Source organism: Globicephala melas, chromosome 9, assembly GCF_963455315.2.
Source record: "Globicephala melas chromosome 9, mGloMel1.2, whole genome shotgun sequence".
Taxonomy (NCBI): Eukaryota; Metazoa; Chordata; class Mammalia; order Artiodactyla; family Delphinidae; genus Globicephala; species Globicephala melas.
In genome coordinates this window covers 15,548,183-15,570,557 of record NC_083322.1, presented here as the reverse complement: position 1 = coordinate 15,570,557, position 22,375 = coordinate 15,548,183, and the positions used below count along the sequence as shown (strand labels likewise).

At 41.9% G+C, this 22,375-nt stretch overlaps 1 protein-coding gene across 5 annotated transcripts in view; it reads right to left on the bottom strand.

The window, feature by feature from the left end:
- Nucleotides 1-22,375, bottom strand: part of DGKI (diacylglycerol kinase iota) — a 459,796-nt gene that overhangs the window by 245,424 nt on the left and 191,997 nt on the right. For all 5 annotated transcript variants that reach the window (XR_009565254.1, XR_009565255.1, XM_060305263.1 and 2 more), the window contains exons 4-6: nucleotides 19,782-19,856; nucleotides 18,358-18,414; nucleotides 10,805-10,870 (exon numbers count right to left, since the gene is read on the bottom strand). Coding sequence is in view for 2 of the 5 variants with exons in the window: in XM_060305263.1 (XP_060161246.1) it covers nucleotides 10,805-10,870; nucleotides 18,358-18,414; nucleotides 19,782-19,856 (198 nt within the window). In the remaining 3 variants the exon portion in view is untranslated. The remainder of the gene's footprint in view (nucleotides 1-10,804; nucleotides 10,871-18,357; nucleotides 18,415-19,781; nucleotides 19,857-22,375) is intronic.

The window sequence follows — 22,375 nt, the reverse complement described above, 5'->3', positions numbered from 1 at the left end:
AAGTGTTAACTATTTTAACTGTGATGTTTATATTTCATATTTTTATCACCCTTCTGATTCTAGGATAAAAATGCTGTATTCAGATACTTATATTCAATATGGCCAAAAGTGCATACAAAACTTTAACTGTTGGGTTTATATCTTTGTCCTAGAATACCAGGGAAGTTCCTTACATGAAAATATCTACCTAATGACATAACCAGCTACAATTATAATAATGGTCTTCCATGAAAATTAATGTCCATCCCTGACTGCCCCATAATTGAAAACCTTCCCAATAAAAAGTATAATTTTAACGCTGATAGTATTCACCAAGAAGGTTGCTTTTTGGAAAATTTGTTTTTAACAAAAAACTATTTTTTTAAAGTTGATGTTACCACAGTTACCAGCTACAAATCATTACAGATATTCAGAGAAGCCATATAATCTATAATCTTGCTGACAGTATGACATTCCAGGAAATGACTGGCTGTACTCCCCACTCTTAACTGAGGAAAATGCGCTTTCACTGGTAAAACTAATTACACTTTCTTTTTGTTCAAACTTAGACTGTTTTGCTATAACAGCCCCCAGACAACTGAGAAAAAGACTTAGAAAATTTGCCGAAATGACTCTGATTGTGTCCCTCCTGGCTTCATGAATTTATGTCAAAGGAATATCACCAGATAATGCATGCCTTAGAGAAAGAAAAGATTCTGCTACCTAGCAACAGTTTTGACTTCACTTGGGATTTTAATAGTCAACTGATGGGTTTTCCAGCTGTCCCTAATACAACAACTCTAGCAGGCCTACTTCTGTGAGATTTTAATTTCTGCTTCTTCTATCACAGCAATTCTGGCATCCCTACTCCACTTAACATGAACTGTTTTTTTGGTGTTTTTTTGTTTGTTTGTTTCAAGTTTCAAATGACATCCTAGTGTTAGATCTACTCTTCCTGGTAGTATCTCAGATGACCTAATAATCTTTTCACACTAATGCACGCAGCCAGAAACGTGCAGAGGCCGCTCAGAGAGAAAAAGGACTGCATCTCAAAAGATCTAGCTGTGTGACCTAACCAATATGTACCAGCAGGAATGGGAAAGTGTGTATGGGACTGGGTCCTGAGAGTGCAGGACAAAGGGGGCAGGGCTTAAAGCTGGATAAAAGAGGGTTTCTCAATGTCAGAGCACTCATCTACAACAGAGAATTTAACACATTATCAGGAACCCCAGAAGATGGTGCTAACACTACGACAAACACTAATACCAGAATGGCGTTTGAAAACTTGAACAAAAAAACAGACCGTGTTAAGTGAAGTAGCAATGCCAGAATTGCTGTGATAGAAGAAGAAACAATCAAAATCTCACAGAAATGGGCAAGTTAGAGTTGCCGTGGCATGCCAGGGACAGCTGGAAAACCCATCAGTTGACTCTGTCCTGCAAGAGGGCCTAAAGGATATTCCACTTACGAAAACTATAAGAAATGTGCTGGTGAGAAGGGTGTCATCATCGTTGAGAAGCTCTCCTCTCTGTAGGTTAGGCCTGATGGTAGGAAATCCTACAGAGTGAGCACTCTTGATACCAATAAATATTACAAAGTTCCAAAATAATAAGGAACATGTGGCAGCACCTAACCATTAAAGCAAGGTGGGTGCAATTACTGCAAGACCGAAGTTCCTGCCGTGGGGGCTTGACCAAATGGTTCATACAGCACAACCTTCCAGAGGCAAGATAGACCATCAGATAAAAGACGTATTAATTGATAAAATAAAAAGAAATCAAGAATGGAGGATCAAGAAATATGAGGGCAAATGCTCCAATAAAGGGTCATGATATTTTGCCCCATTTCTGGACTAAAGGAAGTTTTCAAAGATAGAACCCAAAGGGCAAGTTCCCAGGAGAATCCTGCAACATCATAGCAAGAGTCTATGGCAACATTTCCCCAGATTCTATCTAAAAGGATCTACTTGGTCCATTTACTTGCGTAGTTGTACAGTGGGGAGAAAGAAATGTCCAAATATTTTAAAGACTGTTGGGCAAGAGTCCAGGTCAACATGTATACCCAAGCACTGGTGTATGAAGCAGGATCATGGTCCCCTACTAGAGTAGGGATGTATGAGGTCCAGTTTAAAAAAAGGAGTCCTGGATCAGGGATGGTTTATAGAGAGTCTACTGTCTCCACAAACCCAGCAGGGTTATTTCCCCTGGTCCCTAATTTTATAACTGAACATGCTGGGAGTTTGGCAGAACTCCAATACGGGTTTCTTGCCCTGTTGCGTAAGTGCTGGCATAGTAAGAAAGCCCAAGTGAAACACTCAACCACCCTCCCAGTCATATCTAAATCAAAACCAATGTCACATTCTCAGAAGCAATAGGTATTAAATGATTAATTTTGTATGTTATGATAATGTTATTGTGTTTATTTTTAAAAATTATTATCTCTTTATGTGCCACCCTTAAAGACTAAAGGAGGCAGCGGTTGTGTTCCCCAAAATATCCCCATTTAATTCACCAGCTGGGCTCCTACAAAACCAGATATTATAGTGGAGAATAATGCTGGACTACCAAGATGCAACCCAGTATACTCTAATTGTAGCTACTGTGTCAAATTTGGGATCTTTTGGCCTTGAGTATATGACCTATGGTCGTTGATTTAGCAAATGAATTCTTTTCCTTCCCTCACTGAAAGGAGAATCAAAAACCATGTGCATTCACTTGTTAGGGTTAACAGTGTACTTTTACAGCCTTGTGCCAGGGCTTTTAACTCTTCTGAATCTTATCCAAATATAGTGCAAAGTAACCTGAACCATATGAACATTCTGAAGAATACCACTTGGTCCACCATATCAAAGGTATCATATTAAGGTGGATGAGCAAGAAGTGGCAAGTATATTGGAGGTTTTGGTGAGACAGAAGGTGGGGAGATAAGCCCTATGAAGAATCAGAGGTCCCACACATCAATGAAGCTTCTAGGGTTTAGTGGGCCAGGGCGTGCTAGAATATCCTGCCCAATCTAAAGGACAAATTATTGCATTTCACAATTTTAACCACTAAGAATGAAGCATGGTACTCTGTAGGTCTCTTTGAATTCTGAGGCAGTATATTCCACACTTAGGAATACTGCCTCAATCAGTTTATTGGATGATATTAAAAGCTGCCAGCTTGGAGTAGAGCACAGAACATGAAACAACTCTGCAGTGGGTCCAGTCTTCAGTGAAAGTAGGCCCTGTCACTTGCAGCAGGCTCCATGCTATTAGAGGCACTGGGTAGGAGAAAAGAGGCGCTATAGAGTTAATGACAAGCATCAATAGGAGAATTACAACATAGACTCTAGGATTCTGAAATGAGGTCGTGCCATCTGTAGGAGAGATTTGTATATCTTTCAAAAACAGCACCTGGTATGTTATTATGTTATGGTGGAGGAATACCTGAATCACCAGGTAGTCATGAGATGGGTTCTGTCAGATCCTTAAGTCATAAGGTTGTGTGGGCCCAGGTGCAATTCACTGTTACATTTAAATGAGAACATACGGGATCTGGCACCAGCAGTACCAAAGAACACAAGTAAGACACATGAGTAGGTAGCTCAGACTCCCCATATTATCCACTGTTATAATACTAGGCCTCTCATTCAACTCACACCTATGGAAATATGGGGATCCCTTATGACCATCTGAAAGAGAAGGAAAAAGCTATGATAGGTTCATGGAGGGGTCAACTTGGCACATGAGTCCAAGCCAAAAGTAGACTACTACTTCACTAAAGCCTACTCAGGAGTTGTCCTGAGGGACAGAAGTGAGAAGAAATCCTCCCAAGGGACATAACTTCAGGAAGAGCAGCTGGTCCCCCACTTTCTGTGAAAAGATAAGTAGCCTGATATAAGAATACATAATGACTTACAGATAGTGTTGAATGACTTGGCTAGTTGATCAGGGGCCTGGAAGGAAAGAGGAGATCAGGGGAAGAGGCACATGGATGAACATAAAGTGAAGATCACTGTACTGCACATTAATGCCCACCAGAAAGCATTCACGGTATAAGAACTAAAAACTTAGATATAACAACTCAGACTCCACACGTTGTCATGAGCTATCCATAGCACTATGGGCTCAGAAGTGGCGTAGCCGTGATGGCAGTGATGAATGCTACGGCTGGGTCCAGCAGCATGGGCTTCCACTACCACCACTGCTACTATCACTGCTGACTGTCTAGCCTGCCAGCCAAAGATACCAAAGCTGAACACTTAATATGGCACCAACCCTGAAAGGGAACCACCAGATGCTTGGTGGCAAATTGACTACACTAAACTCCTTCCACTCTGGAAGTGGAAGCAAGTCACCTTGACCAGAATCAACACATATTGCAGGTACGGGTTTACCTTTTCCTTCTGCAGGGCCTCCGTCAGCGCTACTAAGCAAGGGCTTACAGGGTGTTTGACCCACCAACACAGGATCTTATACAACACTTTCAGACCAAAGAATACATTTTTGTATTCTTGAAATGGAGGTTCAGGAGTAGGCATATGGCCATGAGATACATAAGTCCTACCACATCCCACACCACCAAGAAGCTACAGGCCTGACAGAGAGATGGAAAGGTCTTTTGAAGATGTGACATGGGTTTCAGCTTTGAGATGGTATCCTATGAGCACCATCCTCTAGTCTCAGTATATTGACCAAACTCATGATCATTTAATGGCGCTGTGTTTCCATGGTAAAATACATGGGTGCAGAGACCAAGGAGTGAGAGGAGGAGGAGCCCTGCCTACTATCACTCCCACTGGCCCACTTGGGGAATTTGTGCTTCCTTTCTCCACAACTTTGGGCTCTGAGAGGCTGAATACCAGATGGGGAATATCTCCACCATGGATAACAGGAGGACCTTAAACCTTAAACTACCACTGCACCAAGTTACTTTGGCATCTTTGTGTCAAGAGACTAACAGGCACAGGAAGGCGTCACCATCTTGATCCTGATCATTAGGTGGGGGAGAGTTATTTGACAATGGAGGCAGTAAGAAAATATCTGGCAGCCAGATTATCCACTGGGGCATCCTTTCTAATTCTTTGAAAACTTTTGATGGTCAATAGACAAGTGCAACAGCCAAGACCAGGGGATCAGACTGCGTAGGGTAAGGGTCTTGGTCACTCCACCAAGTAGGTCACTGCTAGAGACTGAATGCTTGTGTCCCCTCAAAATTCGTATGTTGAAACCTAATCCCCAACGTGCTGGTATGTGGAGGTGGGGTCTTTAGAGGGTGATTAGGTCATGAGAGTGGAGCCCTCATGATGGGATTCGTGTCCTTATAAAATAGACTTTTATAGCTCCCTTGTCCCTTTTACCATGTGAGAACTCAGCGAGAAGATGGTCATCTATGAAAAAGAAGTAAGCTCTCACCAGAAACCGAATCTGCCAGCATCTCAACTTTGGACTCCTAGCCTCCAGACTGAGAAATAAGATTCTGTTGTTTTTAGGCTACCCAATCGAGGGTATTCTGTTACAACAGCCCAAACAGGTGATCACCCGGACAAGAAGAGTTAACTGAGCGTGAGGTGACTACAGAAAGAGTGGTTGAGGAAGGAGATGATGAACATCAGTTGCAGACTTAAGACCGGCTGCCAGAGACAGGGCTGTAGTGTATCCCACTAACCTTCCTCTTAAATGTTTCCCCAGGAAGTCAGCCCAACCAGAATCCCGGAGGAACTTTTCCAAACATGTATTTTATGAAGCAAGTGACTCTGAGAAGCACAAGGGACGGACTGTAGTAGATGCTGATGTTCCACCCAGAAAACTCTGCTGCGCGCCTGAGGCACTCAGCTCATTCTCCCAGTTGATAGGAAGGCTGGAGGCTGATGGCTTTCCAGGGAGTCACCTTTCCATCCTTAAGCATTGCCCTAAGCCTAAAAGAGTCACCTTGGCCAAGGACAGCCCACATCCAATGACTGGTCAAGGCAGGGCAACTCTGAGGAGCTTTTCCAGATCCTTATGGGATTGGCTGAGGCCTTTGTTGGAGCTGCACTGCAGTTCAACTCCTCCTTCTGCACAATCCTCGTGCCTTCTCTTGCGAAGTCTTTTCTGAAGAAAGAGCATTAGGGACCAGAGTGACTAGAGCATCACATTAGCTGTAACTACTAGGACACCGGCCATGTCAAAGACTAGGGAAGCAGTGGCAGTAGCAAAACATCTCTACAGGTGAGAACTGAGTGACTGAGCCACCTGGAGACCACAGCAAGGAACACTCTGCTTCCGAGCCCTCAGCCTCTATCTGCCCTTTTTACAAACCACTTTGAAGTATGAATGACATACAAAAAAGCTGTACATATTTAATGTGTACAACTTGATGAGTTTGGAAACAAGTATACACCTGTGAAACCATCATCACAATCTATGCCGTAAACATATCCATCACCTTCAAAAGTTTCCTCCTGCCCTCCTTGGTTACTATTATCTTTTGTGATAAGAACACTTAATATAATATCTACCCTCTTAGAAAAATTTCAAGTATTCAATATAGTATTGTTAACTACAAGCACTATGCTGTAGATCTCAAAGACTCATCCATCTTGCATAATTGAAACTTTGTACCCTTTGTACCTCTCCATTTCCCCTTTCCCAGGTGAATCGGGAAGACATTATGCTCAGTAAAATAAGCCAGACACAGGAAGACAAATACTACGTCATGTATGATACCACTTATATGAGGAATCTAACAGAGTCAAATGCATAGAAGCAGGGAATAGAATGGTAGTGGCACTTATCTCCTTCCTTGATACTCAGCCAAGGACAGAAAGAAAAGCCAGGCTTCCAGCAGCTATGTGGGCACAGGCTCCATGGAGAGGCTAGATTTCTTTGGACTTGTTGTATTACTTACTTTACATTCTCAACAATCCTCCTGAGGCTAATGGCATCTGGACAAACATACAGACAGGCAAATAACCAAACCTGCCTAACTAGTGAATGGATTCTCACCCTTGGACTTCCTTTCCTTGTTCCTAACTCTGCAGGGCCTCTTGAGAGCTGACCTCCAGGGCTCACACATTTTTAAACCAGTAAAGAATGGTGCTTCTTTACTGAAGGGAACATCCCCCAAAGCTCCAGGTCAGTACTTTCCATTATTTTTAGACTCTCTAATCCCTTTCACTATTCATCCATATCTCAACCACACCCCCATGGAATATCTTAAATCATTTGTGTCATTTTTGCAATACAAAAATGCCATTAAGGATACTTCCTTTAGATGGGTATATTTCAATTATTGCACAAGTTCATTTTAAATTCATTTTTAACAATATTCATTACAATAAAGAGTAGTTCTGACATTTTCCCCTTTAATTAGTGCTACCTAAAATTTAATTTACTTTAATTATATATGAAAGTACATATAATTTATAGATGAATAATTCATAGTTATGTGACATGTTTGGTTAGGAAACTGGAAGACATCAGAAATGTACACCAAAGTTAAACTATGTATTCTTGTGTTAAAAACTGCTTTCATGACTTGATGTTTGAAATTTTAAATTTTTAAGTTTTAAAAAATTAGCTCGTTTATTTTATAACTTTTACATATGTTTCCAAATGAAGAAATAAAAGATAAAATTTCAAGTTGTAATTGACAAGCATATTTCCACAACTGCCATACTGCTGGGTTTGGATGGTTCCTTTAAAAATAAAAGGTCAAATTAGCTATAATCATGACTATCTTTTTTCTTTGCATATTGATTTTTTTTAAGTACTACTAGGGATAACTCAGTGTTGAATAAATCTTGATTGAATGAATGCAATGTGTAGATGTGGTGAAGATCAGTAAAGAGGTATGTTTGCAGAATAAGTATGTAGCTTGCTTTTAACGATTGGCCAAGTATAGATTTACACTAAATATGGGCTGGATCAATCCCACTGTCCCTCTGGATCCACTCTCCATCTTTCTCTACCCTGTGTCCTGTTGTAAAAAGTTAACTTTTACGGATTGCCTCAACAATGTCCCTTGTGCTCTGGTTTCTATTGGGTTTGGCCACTGGAGACTGAAGGTGAGTGAAGTTGGGATATTTATTCTCCCAGCTGGTAGATCACCTCAGGCTGGCTAAGTCTCATGACTTAGTCTCATGACCCTTTTAGACTTGGCTTGACCACAGATCCCTGCTGTTACTGGCCTCGAGTTTTTCACTATCCCTTGCAGCTTCTTTTCTGCTCACACATTTTAAATATTCTCTTTATTAAACACTTATCAAATTACATAATTTGAGTGTGACAGCTCTCTTCTGCCTGGACCTTAACTCTTTCATAATGTAGGACTATGAACGAAAACAATGTAAAACTACATGATGGTCATAAACATGGCAGCCTGGTAGTCAGTGAATGTTAAAGCAACTGAGCGATTGAATCACGAGCTGTCTCATCTGATATTCATTATATGACACACACACTCAGCCAAACGCATTCAAGGCTTGAGAGAAAATCAGTCTCTAATTAGTCTCAAATATTTACTGTTGATTCTAAAAAGTAGAAAATGAAACCACAAATACTCTTAACCACAAACACTCACTAATAACCCCAAAAGTTTTCAAACCACTGGTTTAAACATTTTTTTTTGCTAAGTAAAGTATTTTTTACCCCATCCCAATGGATAAATTATGGAATAACGTGTATAGAAGTCTGTGTGTGTGTGTGTGTGTGTGGAATGGTTTAGAAATCTCTGGATATGTAAGAATGTACAACCAACCGTACTGATGAAAACTATGCATAGCATCAAAGTCTGAAATGAATCTTCAATCCCTTAATCTGCAAATGGAAAGAGAGTCACTCACTAGTCTTCCTCTAATCCAGGGGAGAAGCCAGGCTCCAAAGAAGGGTTATTTATTATCCAGCAAGGAGACACAGGTTTAAGACCATCATATGCCACAATTGCTTGAGTCTCTGAGAATCCATAAGCAGCTGGATTATAAACACAGGACATGAATATAACAATTCAACGTTATGGGAACTTTACGTGAAGAGCTGGGCTCACAGATTTCCCTGCGGAGAGCCGTGATGAGCAGCGAGCTGTGAGTGCTCTGAGATGCCTGCCTGGGGACACTGGGCAGGAAGAGAGACATGGTCACAGCAACTCAGAGTGCAGGGTGTCCAGTTCTTCCCCTTCGGTTGACCACGCCAACAGAAGACAAGCCAGAAAAGGGAGTGAAATGCGACGCTAGGGAATACTTGTCACAAGATATATAATGCTTATTGATTTTCTTTTAATAAAATTCCTCCAAATCTATTATGGCTTGAAAGTTGCTGAGGTGGTGCCAGCTACTAGGCTGTCCAGTGAAGATATTTTCTCCAAAGTGAAGAACCTGTTCATCCAGATCCTTCCTACTGTCCACATCTCTGACCTCAAAATTGGCCACGCCCACCTGTTTCTTCTCTCTTACGCATACACATGCACACATTCTTATGGGAAAGTTGCAGACAGTCTACAATCCACTAAGTAAGAGAAAATCCATAAGTCCTAGGGCAACAGCAGACAGGGAAGGAGTAGACGGAGCCAGCGAAGGAAGGTCATGTGAGGGTAGAGGGCTGACCTCCTTTTTCCCAGCCATGTAAAATGGCTGGTAAGCAACTTTCAACTCCTCCTCTCTCCCTCCCTCCTCCTCTTCTTTTTACCTCCTCCCCCTTTTAAGCTATTTTGCCTGTCCTCTTTCCAGGCTAGAAAGGAACCAGCTGAGAGTCACTGTGTTGAACTGGAGGAGATAATACCAGTTATAATGGAGGCCCATACCCTTGAGACTAAAGTGTGCCACCTTCCAAAGAAGAGCTTGGTAACCAATGGCTACAGCATATTTCCCTTTCAGGCACTGGGAAAACAGCAGCATTAATCAAACTTTTTCCATGTCTCGCTCGCCCTCAACACTACTCAGGCAGCCAAAACTTCCTTGCCTCCCTCTATTGTCAAAAATGCCATACTGGTCAGCTCACCCCAGTGCTTGACCCCAAAGAGTCATATGAATAAATAAACAAATTAGAAATGAATTGATGAGGAATATACTCTCCCAAATTATCTTGCTCTCTACCAAATCAAAACTTTGCTTTATTGAGACCAGCTTACGTCTATGTAAATTTTTTAAAAAAAATCTTCGTAGTAGGATTCACCACCAGTTTAACTTTCTCTGAGGATCCTTTCATTCCTAAAGTAGATCTTTGTACATTGAAAACGCCATAATCCAACTCTGTTCGGGTCAATAACATGGAATCTACAGAGCATGAAGCTGTCAGATCCCCACCTCACTCTTCCAAGTGGCCCTGCACCCTGAGGGGCCTGTAGCCAGTCATACTTAGAGAGTAGACATAAGTCACCACATACGAGAAGGGCGTCTCTTTCCAGGAATTGGATAATATCCCAAGAGAGCGACACATTTCTTGCTTCCACGTTGTCCTTCTACCCAGTTCTGCTCAACCATAACATATCAACACGAGTAGTATCGCTCATCAACCTACTGGTTTTCTGTTGGTGTTCAAAGAAGTATGATGGGCCAGCAGTCCTCAGGAGGGAGTTTTAACAAGATAGGAAGTATCCTTTTTTTAAACTATCCACAATGAAATTCACTGTAAAAGTCCATCCATCTCTCTTAAAACGTGCTAATTCCTTGTATGGAGACCACTGCTTCTTGAGTGAGTTCTAGAACAAATAAAACACCTCTTAAGGGAAGGGGACCTAGAGAACGGAGGCCTTTGGGAAAGGAAGGGACGTCCTGAGCCCTGGGTCTGGGTGACTGGACTCATCTACCTTGGGTGCTTGCCAAGGCCTGAGGAGACTCCTGCGATGACCGTGGGGTGCGGGCCCCTTACCTTACCACACTGCTTACATTTTCCCTCCTGCCGACGCCTGTGTACCCAGTGATGACGCACAAAATTCTGTGGGAAAACAAAAGTAAATAAACATGTTTCAATTCCCAAACTCCAAGGTTAGGTTTTTTTTTTAATGTTTTAAGAATAAAGATTTCCGCGAACAACCATCTAAGCCCATCTAAGCACAAAAACAAATATGTGTGTGTGTGATTTGTTTAACAATAAACATGAACCCACTTGGGAAAATGAAGGCAAGTCTCCATCCTCAGTGACGTTTCGTATCTGTAGAAACCATTAATCATGCCCTCCCTCTGCGGCTTCCTGGTAACGAATGGCCATAATGAATTCCCGTTACTCTGTTTTCCGTCTAGTAAAACATTGTGCAGATTTGTGACCTTGAGCTGGGGCAGGGGGGGCGGTGGAGGGTGGGTAACTGAGGCAGGTAAAAGAAATATCCTTAAAGAAATGAGAAGGTGAAGGAGAGAAGGACAAAGACCTCCAATTTTTTAAACCAATATGTATTTAATGCTTTATAAATGCCAGGCAGGCACTGTACTAAACATTTGAGTCAGAGAACTTAAAGAAATTAAATTCTCAGAAAGAAACAGATCTCCTGATTCGGGACTTACATGGTGACAGTTTTTCACTAGCGAAAGTGAAGGAAGAGAAAAGCTGAAGGAAACTGATGACAGAGACAAGAGATGTGGGCATATCGCGAAATTCTGCAATGAGGTTGTATTTAAACTGTCCTTGGATAACCTGAATGAGATCAGCTTCCAAGGTCTATTCTTGGCTTGAGCTGTAGGAAACATGGAAGGTCCTTTTCCTCCCAAGTAGAAGCACCCGTCACCCCAGCTGTTGGGATACTTTACAAGAGAGAAGGTGGTCTTCAGGCCTAACGGTACAGGTAAACCCTAATAACTTCCATACAACTCATCTCTCTTAGGCCAATACACCTGAAATATTTGCTAATGTTTTTCTCCTGCCCTTTTCTGAGAAAACATACTTTACCTGAAATTAACACGCGTATCGTCAGGCCACAATCCATACTTTCCCTTTAAAATAGGCCCTTTATTTTTTTTTTATTTTTTTTGTGGTACGCGGGCCTCTCACTGTTGTGGCCTCTCCCGTTGCGGAGCACAGGCTCCGGACGTGCAGGCTCAGCGGCCATGGCTCACGGGCCCTTTACCATATATTCAGTTTTTCAACAAATACTTACCAAATGCCTACTACCCAGGCATTGTTCTAAGTACAGAGGGACACAGGAAACAGATCAGTGTCGAGAAAAAAAGATGTTATATCAAGGCATGAAATTCAGAGTGACAAAGATACCTCCAACAAGCATTAGCATCATCAATTCCAAAGTGCCACCTCTATTTCTCTTCGTAACGTCAAACCAATTTAAATTAAAACTAAACAAAGATCCTGGAGGAATAATGGTCTTTTAACTATAATAAGATATAAAAAAGCATAACGGTCCCGCTAATTCGTCTAGTTTTTATCTTGCTTTTCGCACTGTGGCAGTTTAATGAAACAAGGACACAATTCTTACATTGTTCTCAGAAAGAAGCTAATAATAATAGTTAACATTTCTTGACTACTAACACTGTCAGGCACTTTTTAAAATGCCTTACATGTAATAATAATTTAATTTTCATGAGAATTTTCACGAGTATAGGTGCTGTTTAGTTGATAAGAACTAGTAAAACCCCAAGTTGGTAAAATGTTGAAGTATTTCTATATTGGTTGATAAATTGCAGTTTAGTGCCCCTACCATCCCCCTGGCTCCTCCCTGGATGCCATACACCGCCCCCCCCGCCCCCCAACACTGGAGCCCACTCCTACCTCCTCATTATTAAGCAACTAGAGTGTGAATTTCGGGCATAACAGGTCTCCAAGATTCTGGAGCTCTCTTCTGAAAATGAATCATGTTACTGGGGCGATGCCATGGGGTTCTCCCACAAACTCAGAAGACTGGGCTGTGCCCCACTGATGGTAGTTGTTTGTCCAAGCTTAAATATCAATATAGACAATTTTGGGGGCCTATGGCTGCAAGTCCAGAAACCTGCTCAGTTATCAGCGTCCATACCTTCAGGTCAGTGAAAAAACTCTACTGGGGATGATGATATTGGACCCTCCATCTCTCTAGTTCACAGATGAAGTGGACCACTCCAGCTTTCCACCCACTCAAGTGAGAAGCACTTTTAGCCCACTGCCTGTTTAAGAATAAGGGCTGGGGAGGCCTGGGGTCAACTGCTAGTTGTCCTCTATCACAGTTAACGTCATTGTAGGGCATGTTATCAGAGGGCTTGACTTGAATTATCATTATCGTCCTCATTTTACAGATGACAAAACTAAGTTATAGAGTGGCGACTTCAAATGTCAGGGACAGAGCAAGGATTCAGACCCAGGCAGGCTGGCAGCACTGTGTTGCAGCACCTCTCCTCTGCTCTGAAAGATCAGGTTCAAGCTCCTTCAATAAATGATTTCAATGACAGTCAGTAGTGGAAATATTGAATCCATAAAAATGTCAGGCAGGATTATGAGAGATAGAAAAATTTACTATAATTGCTGTTAGTTTAGCAGAAGCTGAGGGAGAATGAACAGTATCATTGATGTTAAGAGAAATTCTCTGCTTACTGAGATTATAAATCACCTAATGACTCTCAATTTAAGAATTTACGGAGGGAAACATTGGAAGAATTTGATCAATTACCCATGAGAAATCACGGCTGACTCATGGAATTATTTAGCTAGTGACGGCTCTAATCAAAAGACTAAACCAGCAGTTTCCACAAATCAACAATTCTTTAGAAATTATACGACTGACAATGAATCATTTCTGCTGCAACATGCATCGTTTGGTAAGCAGGTTTATCATACCATGTAGTTTAGTTTATTTAAGGAATGAAAGAGAACATTTAAAAATTTTTATTTAAATATTTGACTCTGCAAGTTGTTAACTATTTTTAATACCATCCTTCCTAGGAAATAGGTAGGAAATTAAGGCCCAGATAAAATAACTCAAACAAAAGCACTACTATAGAAACTGAGTAATTGTCTCTAATCTATGGCCCTGATTTGAGATGTCAAGTATCCATCTATTCAGAGGTCTTCTTAGGCCTGATATAAATTTCTTCTATTGCTGCTTAAACATAGCTGGAACAAAGTAAAAGCCAAAAAGTGTGTGCTGAATTGAATGAAATTCTCAACCGAATTTCTTTGACAATTAAATTGTGTAGTTACCATTTTGAAGGATCATCCATTGTCTTTATCAATTAGGGGGAAAAGAACCATTTCTGTAGAATCATCCTTCTTTCCCAAGCACTTAAATTTTTCACACTATTTCCTTTGACTATTATTTATATCTCCTAAATTATTGAAATGAAATCAGACTCGGGATCTTCACATTGCAAATATGAGTGTTGATTCCCTGCTGTTAAGCTAGCAAAGCAAGGCTGCTGACACCATAACATCTTTTTATTGTTCATCAATAATCTGAATTATTCATATAGCATCTTCAAATACTGGGTAAGGAAAGGGCTATTACTTATGGGTGTTAAAATCTCGGTGATCCATTATTTCAGGGTTTATGGTCAGTATTGTTAGCAGAAATGCATAACACAATTGTTCAATTATTTTCAGAAACAGCCAGTTTAATTCATAGTATTATTCACAGAGCTTTTGAAAGGATCTTAGCAATTACAGCCTAATCCATGCAGCTTATCTCTACGAAAACTGAGGTCCAGCCAGAAAGGTTCAACTTAGCGGAGTCCAAACAATATTCATTAAAACATTTCCAGGTATCAGGCACCCCACTAAGCCTAGGGGACAGTGATTAATAGCCCTGTTCCAGAGCCCAGCCCTAGAGACATCATCTAGGGGAAAAGAAGCAGAGGTGTCCTTTGAACCCAGGTCAAACTAATTCTAAAGTGATTGCTTCTTTCATTTCCATTAAGTAAACTACCTAAGGACTCTTAATTAAGAATCTCCATGGGTCATAATCTGTCATAAGTATCATCTCCAAACTGTCCTCTTAGACCAAGAGTTCTTAGACACTTGGGGAAAAATTAGCCCCTTTATAAATTCAATCAGTCAAAAGATATTCATTGATCACATCCTCTGCATCCTGCCTGGTACAATGAGGTTGGGACAAATTTCACGAGTGATCCCCCAAAGCTTACGCTATAGGAGGATGGCAACAAACAAGCAAATGAGTAATAAATAATTATGACATACAAAGTGCTCTGAAGGGCAGAACAAGGTGCTTTGATAAAGAACAATGTGCAACCTACTAACCTACTTAGAGGTGGTCATCAAGGAAGACCTCTGAGGGGCTGATATTTGAACTGAGGTCTAACTATAAGAAAGAGCTAGCCATGCAAAGAGATTTCCAGTACAGCAATGAAACACACAAATATCAGAAGGTGAGGAATATCTGGATGCATGACTCAAGAACTGAAAGAAAATCCATGTGGTAGCTGGATGGGTTGGAAGAGGTAGGCTGGGTCCAGCCTTTGCAGGACTTTTGACTTTTCATGCAAAGCCAAGGGTATGGTTTTCCTCTAAACGATATGGAAACCACTGAAGAGTTTTAAGTTGGAAAATGATATAATCCAACATTCATTTTTAAAGATGAGTCTCTTAAATCATGGTGGATTGAAGGGGGAAACTAAAGAATCCTGGAGAACCTATTGTAGTGGTCAAAAGTGAGAGATCCTAGGACTTCCCTGGTGGCGCAGTGGTTGAGAGTCCGCCTGCCGATACGGGGGACACAGGTTCATGCCCTGGTCTGGGAAGATCCCACATGCCGCAGAGCGGCTGGGCCTGTGAGCCATGGCCACTGAGCCTGCGCGTCCGGAGCCTGTGCTCCGCAATGGGAGAGGCCACAACAGTGAGAGGCCCGCGTACCGCAAAAAAAAAAAAAAAAAAGTGAGAGATCCTGGTGTCTTAGTCTAAGGTGCTGACAACAGAAATGGAGATAAATGGATCATTTGAAATATAGTTTATGAATAAAATTGATAGGGTTGGCAAATGAACTAGCTGTGGGGAGTACCTGAGAAAAGTAATCATTATGACCCCCCTTCCTCACCCATTTTCTCGATCAAGGAGCTGGGCCAATAGTCATCTTATTTTCTGAGGTACAAAAGAATTGAAAAAACTTGTTTTTATGGTGATGGAAATAAAAAGTTTAGTTTGTAATGTATTATATTTGAGATGACTGTGATACATTCAGCGGGCATATCAAATGGAACTCCAAGTGTGGGCTGGAAATGGAAAGCTAGCTGTTGTCAGCCCAGACATGATATGTAAAGCCAAGGGATTGGATGAGCTCTCCCAACAACAGTAGGCAGAACATGGTCCAGTACTAAGCCCAACGAATACCAGGGAGTGAGCAATGAAAGGACTACCCAGTGAAATAAGAGGAACATTAGGAAAGATGTCATGACAGGAGAGCATTTCAAGGAGGATGAAATACTGAGTAGTTTGAACACATCTGCAAGACCGAATAAGAACAGAAAAATTTCTAATGGATTTGGCATTCAGGCGATACTGGCAACATTAAAAAAGCAATTTCAGTGAACAGGTAGAGTAAAAACCAGATCGGAACAGGTTAAAATGCCTAGGAGGGGACACGCTGAAAACAATTAACGTAGTTAACACTTTCTGGAAGTTAGCACTGAACACAGCGCTGAGAATCAGAGCCACAGTTAAGACACAGCTGGTGGTGAAGGACTATTTTTGTTTGTTTGGTTTTTAAGATGGGAGCTGTCAGAGCATGTTTATGATGATGGAGATAATCTGGAAGGAAGGTGGGGAGGTGAAAATGTAGGAATGGAAGAAATAGCACGTCCTTGATACGAAGACAAGGGAAGGTGCTGAAAACACTTATAAAGGGTCTGGCTTCATGGAAGAGAAACAATAACAGCTGCTGAAAACACACCCAAAAAATCCTTGCATTAGAAAATTGCACATACAATTACAATTATCTATCCAGAGAGAAAAAGGGAGATTAAAGGACAGGGAACCAAAGGTAGACATAAGGATTCTCTGGTTAGAAATTCATACAGTCCATCTTAAAACCTCAAAGTGGTTGCTTCTACGGTCCTAAATAAAATTTCTCCTTCATCTGAGCTGTCACTGAGTTATCTCCTGACCATTGCTACAGTGCACTTGGGTGACATGGAGGGTAAAACAACCCTATCATTTTTCTTAGATTTCCTCACCCTACATATGACCCATAACTTTCCTCTTGCTGACATAATAGACAAGCACAGTGGGAGAGGACAGTGGACAGGGACAACTCTTGATATTTTCATCTCTCTCCAAACCTCCACCGCCAGCCTATTCTCTCTCCATGTTTTCTCCCAATCTCCTTGTATTAGGCAGTAACAACGAGATCATTCTTCTTCACAGTGTCTTTTTTCATTAACTGTCATTAACACCTCTGTACTCAGACGTCTTCTATTCCTATTCCACTCATTCATCTATTCTCGTAGCTTTAATTACTATCTCAATATGCTGACAATTCCCCAATGTCTAACCTCTAGCGCCCAATCTTCCTCATAAGCTCCAAGCTCATCTACCCACTCAGCTTTCTGTTGGGCATCCCCAGCTGGGGCCTCAGGACACCTCAAACTTGAGAGTTCTACAACTGAACTCATTACTTCCCTACCCCATCCTCAGAGCAACTCATTTGCCAACATCTAATTGCTTTCTCAGAGAAGAACCCTTGTTTATTCTGAGCTCCCCTGCCTTTGTGTCCAAAATCCAATCAATTACTATCTCCTGTCAATTCTGTTTCCTTCAAATTCATATTCTCCAATTTTCTCCATCTCAGTATTACTCTTAGTTCAGATCACCGTTATCTCTTGCCCAGATTAGGAGAACAGCTCTTCAATTTTTTTCTCCATGCTTCCAATATTGCTTGAATTATATGGCATTCCCTCCACACTGTAGCCAGAATAATATATTCTGCTTATAACAGTTTCATGTCCCCTCTAATTACTATGATGATGAGACATTCCACTTGCAGCCTTGCTAACAAGGGCCTTCCTGGTCTAGCTCTGCTTATCTCTCAGGTCTCACGCCTTCCTCATACATCCTCTCACCTTTGTGCCTGTGTGCCTGTGTTCTGTCTCAAAGGCTGCCACTCACCTCCTAGCTAACCCCCCGCCCTTCACTTAGATCATCCCTTTGGGTCTCAGTTTAGTTGCCACCTCTTCCAGGAATTAAAATGGACCAAAAGTCAATAAAATGCTATTTCTTATCTTTTCAATTCCACCACCTCCTCCTCCCGCTACTTTCTAGGTCCATTCAATAAGACCTTAGCTCCCCAATACATTCTGTGAGAAGAAGAAAGGGCCGTAGACACACACTGAAGAGGCTTGGGGATTTTATTGATTGTATGTGTTGATGTATCGAAAAGAAACTGATGTGGAATAGAGGGAGATGGACTTCATTTTTTTTAAATCCCTACTGAATATCTATGAATCCAATGAATCGATGGGAGATAAAAAGCGGTATTTGAACTAGAGCTCTGATACACTTACTTCTCTCGGTGATCTTGAGCCCCCTTCTCGAAATGTTGGTTTACATCGGAAATTAATCTGTCATTTAAAAAGAAAAGTGTATTATATTAGAGATAAGCACCTGACTAGAATGAGTTACCTGAAAAAACCAACAGTGACAGATATTGAGACTACAGAAAAAAAAAAAAAACCTCAAAGAATAAGGAACATAGTCTTACACTATTCTTAGTCTTTTGAAATCATCACCTTAGATAATCCCAAGCGATCCTGTTATCTCCAGTCCATGACTCTTCAGTCTCACTGATGAAATCAAAGTTATCTTTAGACAGTAATGCTCTTACGCCATAAATTTGAGAAACTGAGATAATAAAGAGGCAGAAGAAAAATATATGGCAGCTGAAATCATCCAGCTGTGTTTTAGATTTTAAAAGTAGGAAAATATAAACTTGAGACATTTTTAATATGATGAAGATGAGTCACAAAAATACACAAAATTATTCTTCAAGCATTCAGCACTCCCTTACTTTTAGATGCGGAGGTCTCCCTATACATTTACATCTTCTTTAGCTACTTGATAAGGTGAAAGGAGCGTAGAAATGAAGTAGGAAATGAGTACATGGAGTTGGGACAGCAAAAAAAAAAATTATTGTAAAATATTACTAGTCATTCCCACAAAATATCACTTGGCAACAGTTGATAATGTGTCCGTAAAACTAAATGAACATCCCCGGGGACTAAAATATTTCAATACATGTACACATGGCAGCTCAAGATAGATGATGCCCAGAGAATCCCACGTGGAAAAGGGGCAGGAGGCATGGAAGGAAGAGGACAGCAGAGAGCTCACTACTGGAGCCTTTCCCTTGCCCCGATGACAGATAAATGGACTCTGCAGAATCCACCTCCTCTGGAGGAAAGACACCACCGGAATGTCACTTCCAGCCCCTCCCACGCATTAATGCTGTGTAAGCGGGAACGCTGCTCAAAGCAAGGAACTCAGCTTCTGGCCGGGCTCTCTCCATGGCAGCCAATTTAGAAAGAAGTAAACTTACAAAGGTCAGACATGTCTAAACAATGATTTTAAAGAGCTATGGAATTTTTTTTCTTTAATACGAAACATCTTGTGGAAAATCCCATGGGTGAATAACAACGTTTGTTATTGTTGAAGAAAATGAGTACACGTGAGGCTTTTCTCTCTAACCTTATTATTCCTTTTCCTGAGAATCAACATAAAATGATATCAAATAATACCTCAGCAAACAATACAGTGAATGAAACTTAAGCATTGTCCTTCCATCCTTTCATTATTAATCTGGTAATGTTGGACTTCCAGGTTTTTAAAAGAGCATTGTTTTCAAAAAGTTGAAAATGGAAACTGACACCTGGTCTTTGAAGTCCAAACACTGGCAGGGTAGCAAAAATTGCAGCAGGTGGCGCTGTCTCACCTTTTCTAGCTGTTCGATGCAGGCGGTGTGGACGACGATCTTACAGACCGCACACTTCCTCCTGAGAGCTGATTTCTACAACAGACAATTCAAAAGACAAGAAGAAATGTTAACGGTCTGTTCTGAAGAGCTCCCTGGTAGTAAAGAGAGTATACATAAATGAGGCAAACGTAAACCAATTTAAAACTTCGTCATAAACATTCAATAATCGGACAAACTTCCGCAACAGTACTCTGACCTACCAAGTAACTTCATATCCATGACTGAGGGTGGCCTAAGATTTTCTCTTTAAAACAGAATTATACTAGCTGCTGTATGCTGAGTATATACTATGAACCAAGCTCTTTATTCTGTTATTTTCTTAGTTCCATAACCTAACATTGTAGGCATTATTAACCTATTTTTTTTTCACGTTTACTCTAATAGCTAAGGGGTAGGGTCTAGGTTCAAAACAAGCATGGTTTCCCTACAGCCAAACAGTTTACATTTCAAGGGGCCATCCCCTTGGACTTTTATTCCCAGCACAAATCTATACAACGCTACTTGGTTTCTGCCCAAATCTTCTGGAAAGTAAGAAGACGAATTTAACTTTTACGAGTCACCATCCTTATCACCACCATCATCATCATCATCAGAGCAGCAGCAGCCCAGTAACAGCAAAAGCAGCTAAGATGAATTTAGCACTTTCTATGTGCCAGGTATTCTTGTAAGCACCTCACAGAGAGTACCTCATTTCATCCTCACCACCCTAAGAAATAGATACTATTCTTACTACCATTTTACAGATGAGAAAACAGGCCCAGCAAGGGATGTGCCCGAGGTCATATAATTAGAGCACAGCAGGGCCAATTAGTCTGATAGCAGGCTCGTGCTTAAAAGCATGCACAGTTTGGCCTCCCTGTCAGTACCAGTTAAAATTCACAATAAAAATATTCTCTGAGGTTTATCTTTTTTCTAACAATAAAAAACAAGCAGCAGGGAGAGAGAGAAAGGGGTGGAAATCTCCATTCCATACTGACGGAGCCATGTAACGTCTGACTCACAAATGCTCAGGTCTCTCTATGGAGAACAGGCTAAAAGGCAGATCTGCAGGAATAATTTGGGGGGTTGAGCACTGAAAGAAACTCATTATAACAAAGCCAGTCTGTGACCCAGCCCATCAAAGCATCCGAGTGTGAAAGGCCCGAAGTCCCTGTCCTTAAGAAAGACACAAGACTCAGCTTCCCCTACTGAGATAGGATTTTTAAGCCAAAAATGGAGGTGTGGCTGCTACCAAGGAGCCTGGAAGGACTGCAAACCAGCACCTTGGAAGGCGCAGAATCAGGAAAGAAACTGTAGCCTCCCGCCTCCTCGGTGCTTCTACCCATTCCACACAGAGTCTCCACAGTGCCACCAGCCACCAGCCAAGCATCCAGAACGCTGCAGTCAGTACCGCAGCAACGACACGCGTCGTCTTGATACCCACTGACTAAGGTTTAGGTACCCTGCTTGCAAACGCTTTCGTCACTCGTGGCGTTCCTCTGCCTGAGGAAAGAACATGGTCGGTAACCTTACGTAAGCTTGGCAATCGATTGATTTTGCCAAAAAGGAGGATAAGGGAAACCCAAGCACCTAGCTACACTATTGAAAAGTGTCCTGGCTCTACTACTAAAAAGAAAGCGGCGGGAGGTGGGGAGGAAGGGGAAGGGGTGGGAGATGGGGAGGGAGAACAAGAAGAGTGACAAGGGCTTCCCTGGTGGCGCAGTGGTTGAGAGTCCGCCTGCCGATGCAGGGGACACGGGTTCGTGCCCCGGTCCGGGAGGATCCCACATGCCGCGGAGCGGCTGGGCCCGTGAGCCATGGCCGCTGAGCCTGCGTGTCCGGAGCCTGTGCTCCCTAAGGGGAGAGGCCACAACAGTGAGAGGCCCGCGTACCGCAAAAAGAAGAGTGACAAGTACTAGTAGCAGCACCAGCAATGGCAGCATCGGTCAAGGCAACAATAATAAAATTCTAGGTTTGCAAATATTTTTGTGAGCTAAGTGCCCGTAAGGAGCAAACTATTGTTGCTCTCCTGTTTGTTCCGGATCTCCTGGTGGGGATCACTGCTTTAGCACCACCCGCAGCAAATGCACGGGTCTCCTGAGTGAGTCCTGTTGCTCAAGAGTTATAGGGACGCTCGGAGTTGATTTCATTCTACCCATTATCCACTAAACCCCTAGCGGATTTCACTGCACGCAAGCAAAGCAACACTCTCATGGTAGCAACCACTGACGGGCTTATTTAAGGCCGCCTGAAAAACCTCCTTCCTTACCAGTAACTCCTGCCCTGGTGTAGCCTTGTGCCTGACGTGTGCTCTGCACTGGGGCCTGCAGAGCTCCAAGGGCTCCTTGAGGCTCCTACGGAGTCACTGGGGATGGTGGGAAGGGACAAAAGTGCACTCGCCGAAGCCAGAATACCCCTTCCTTGCCTTGTTCTCCATCTGGATTCCAAGTCGGAATCTCCTGTGAATAGGGATCTTGCCTGGAAGAGTTTGAGAACCTGTGGCATAAGACTGTCCTCTCTCAGCTTCCTAGGGTGAGATGTACCTACACCGATATCATTCATGTGTAACAATT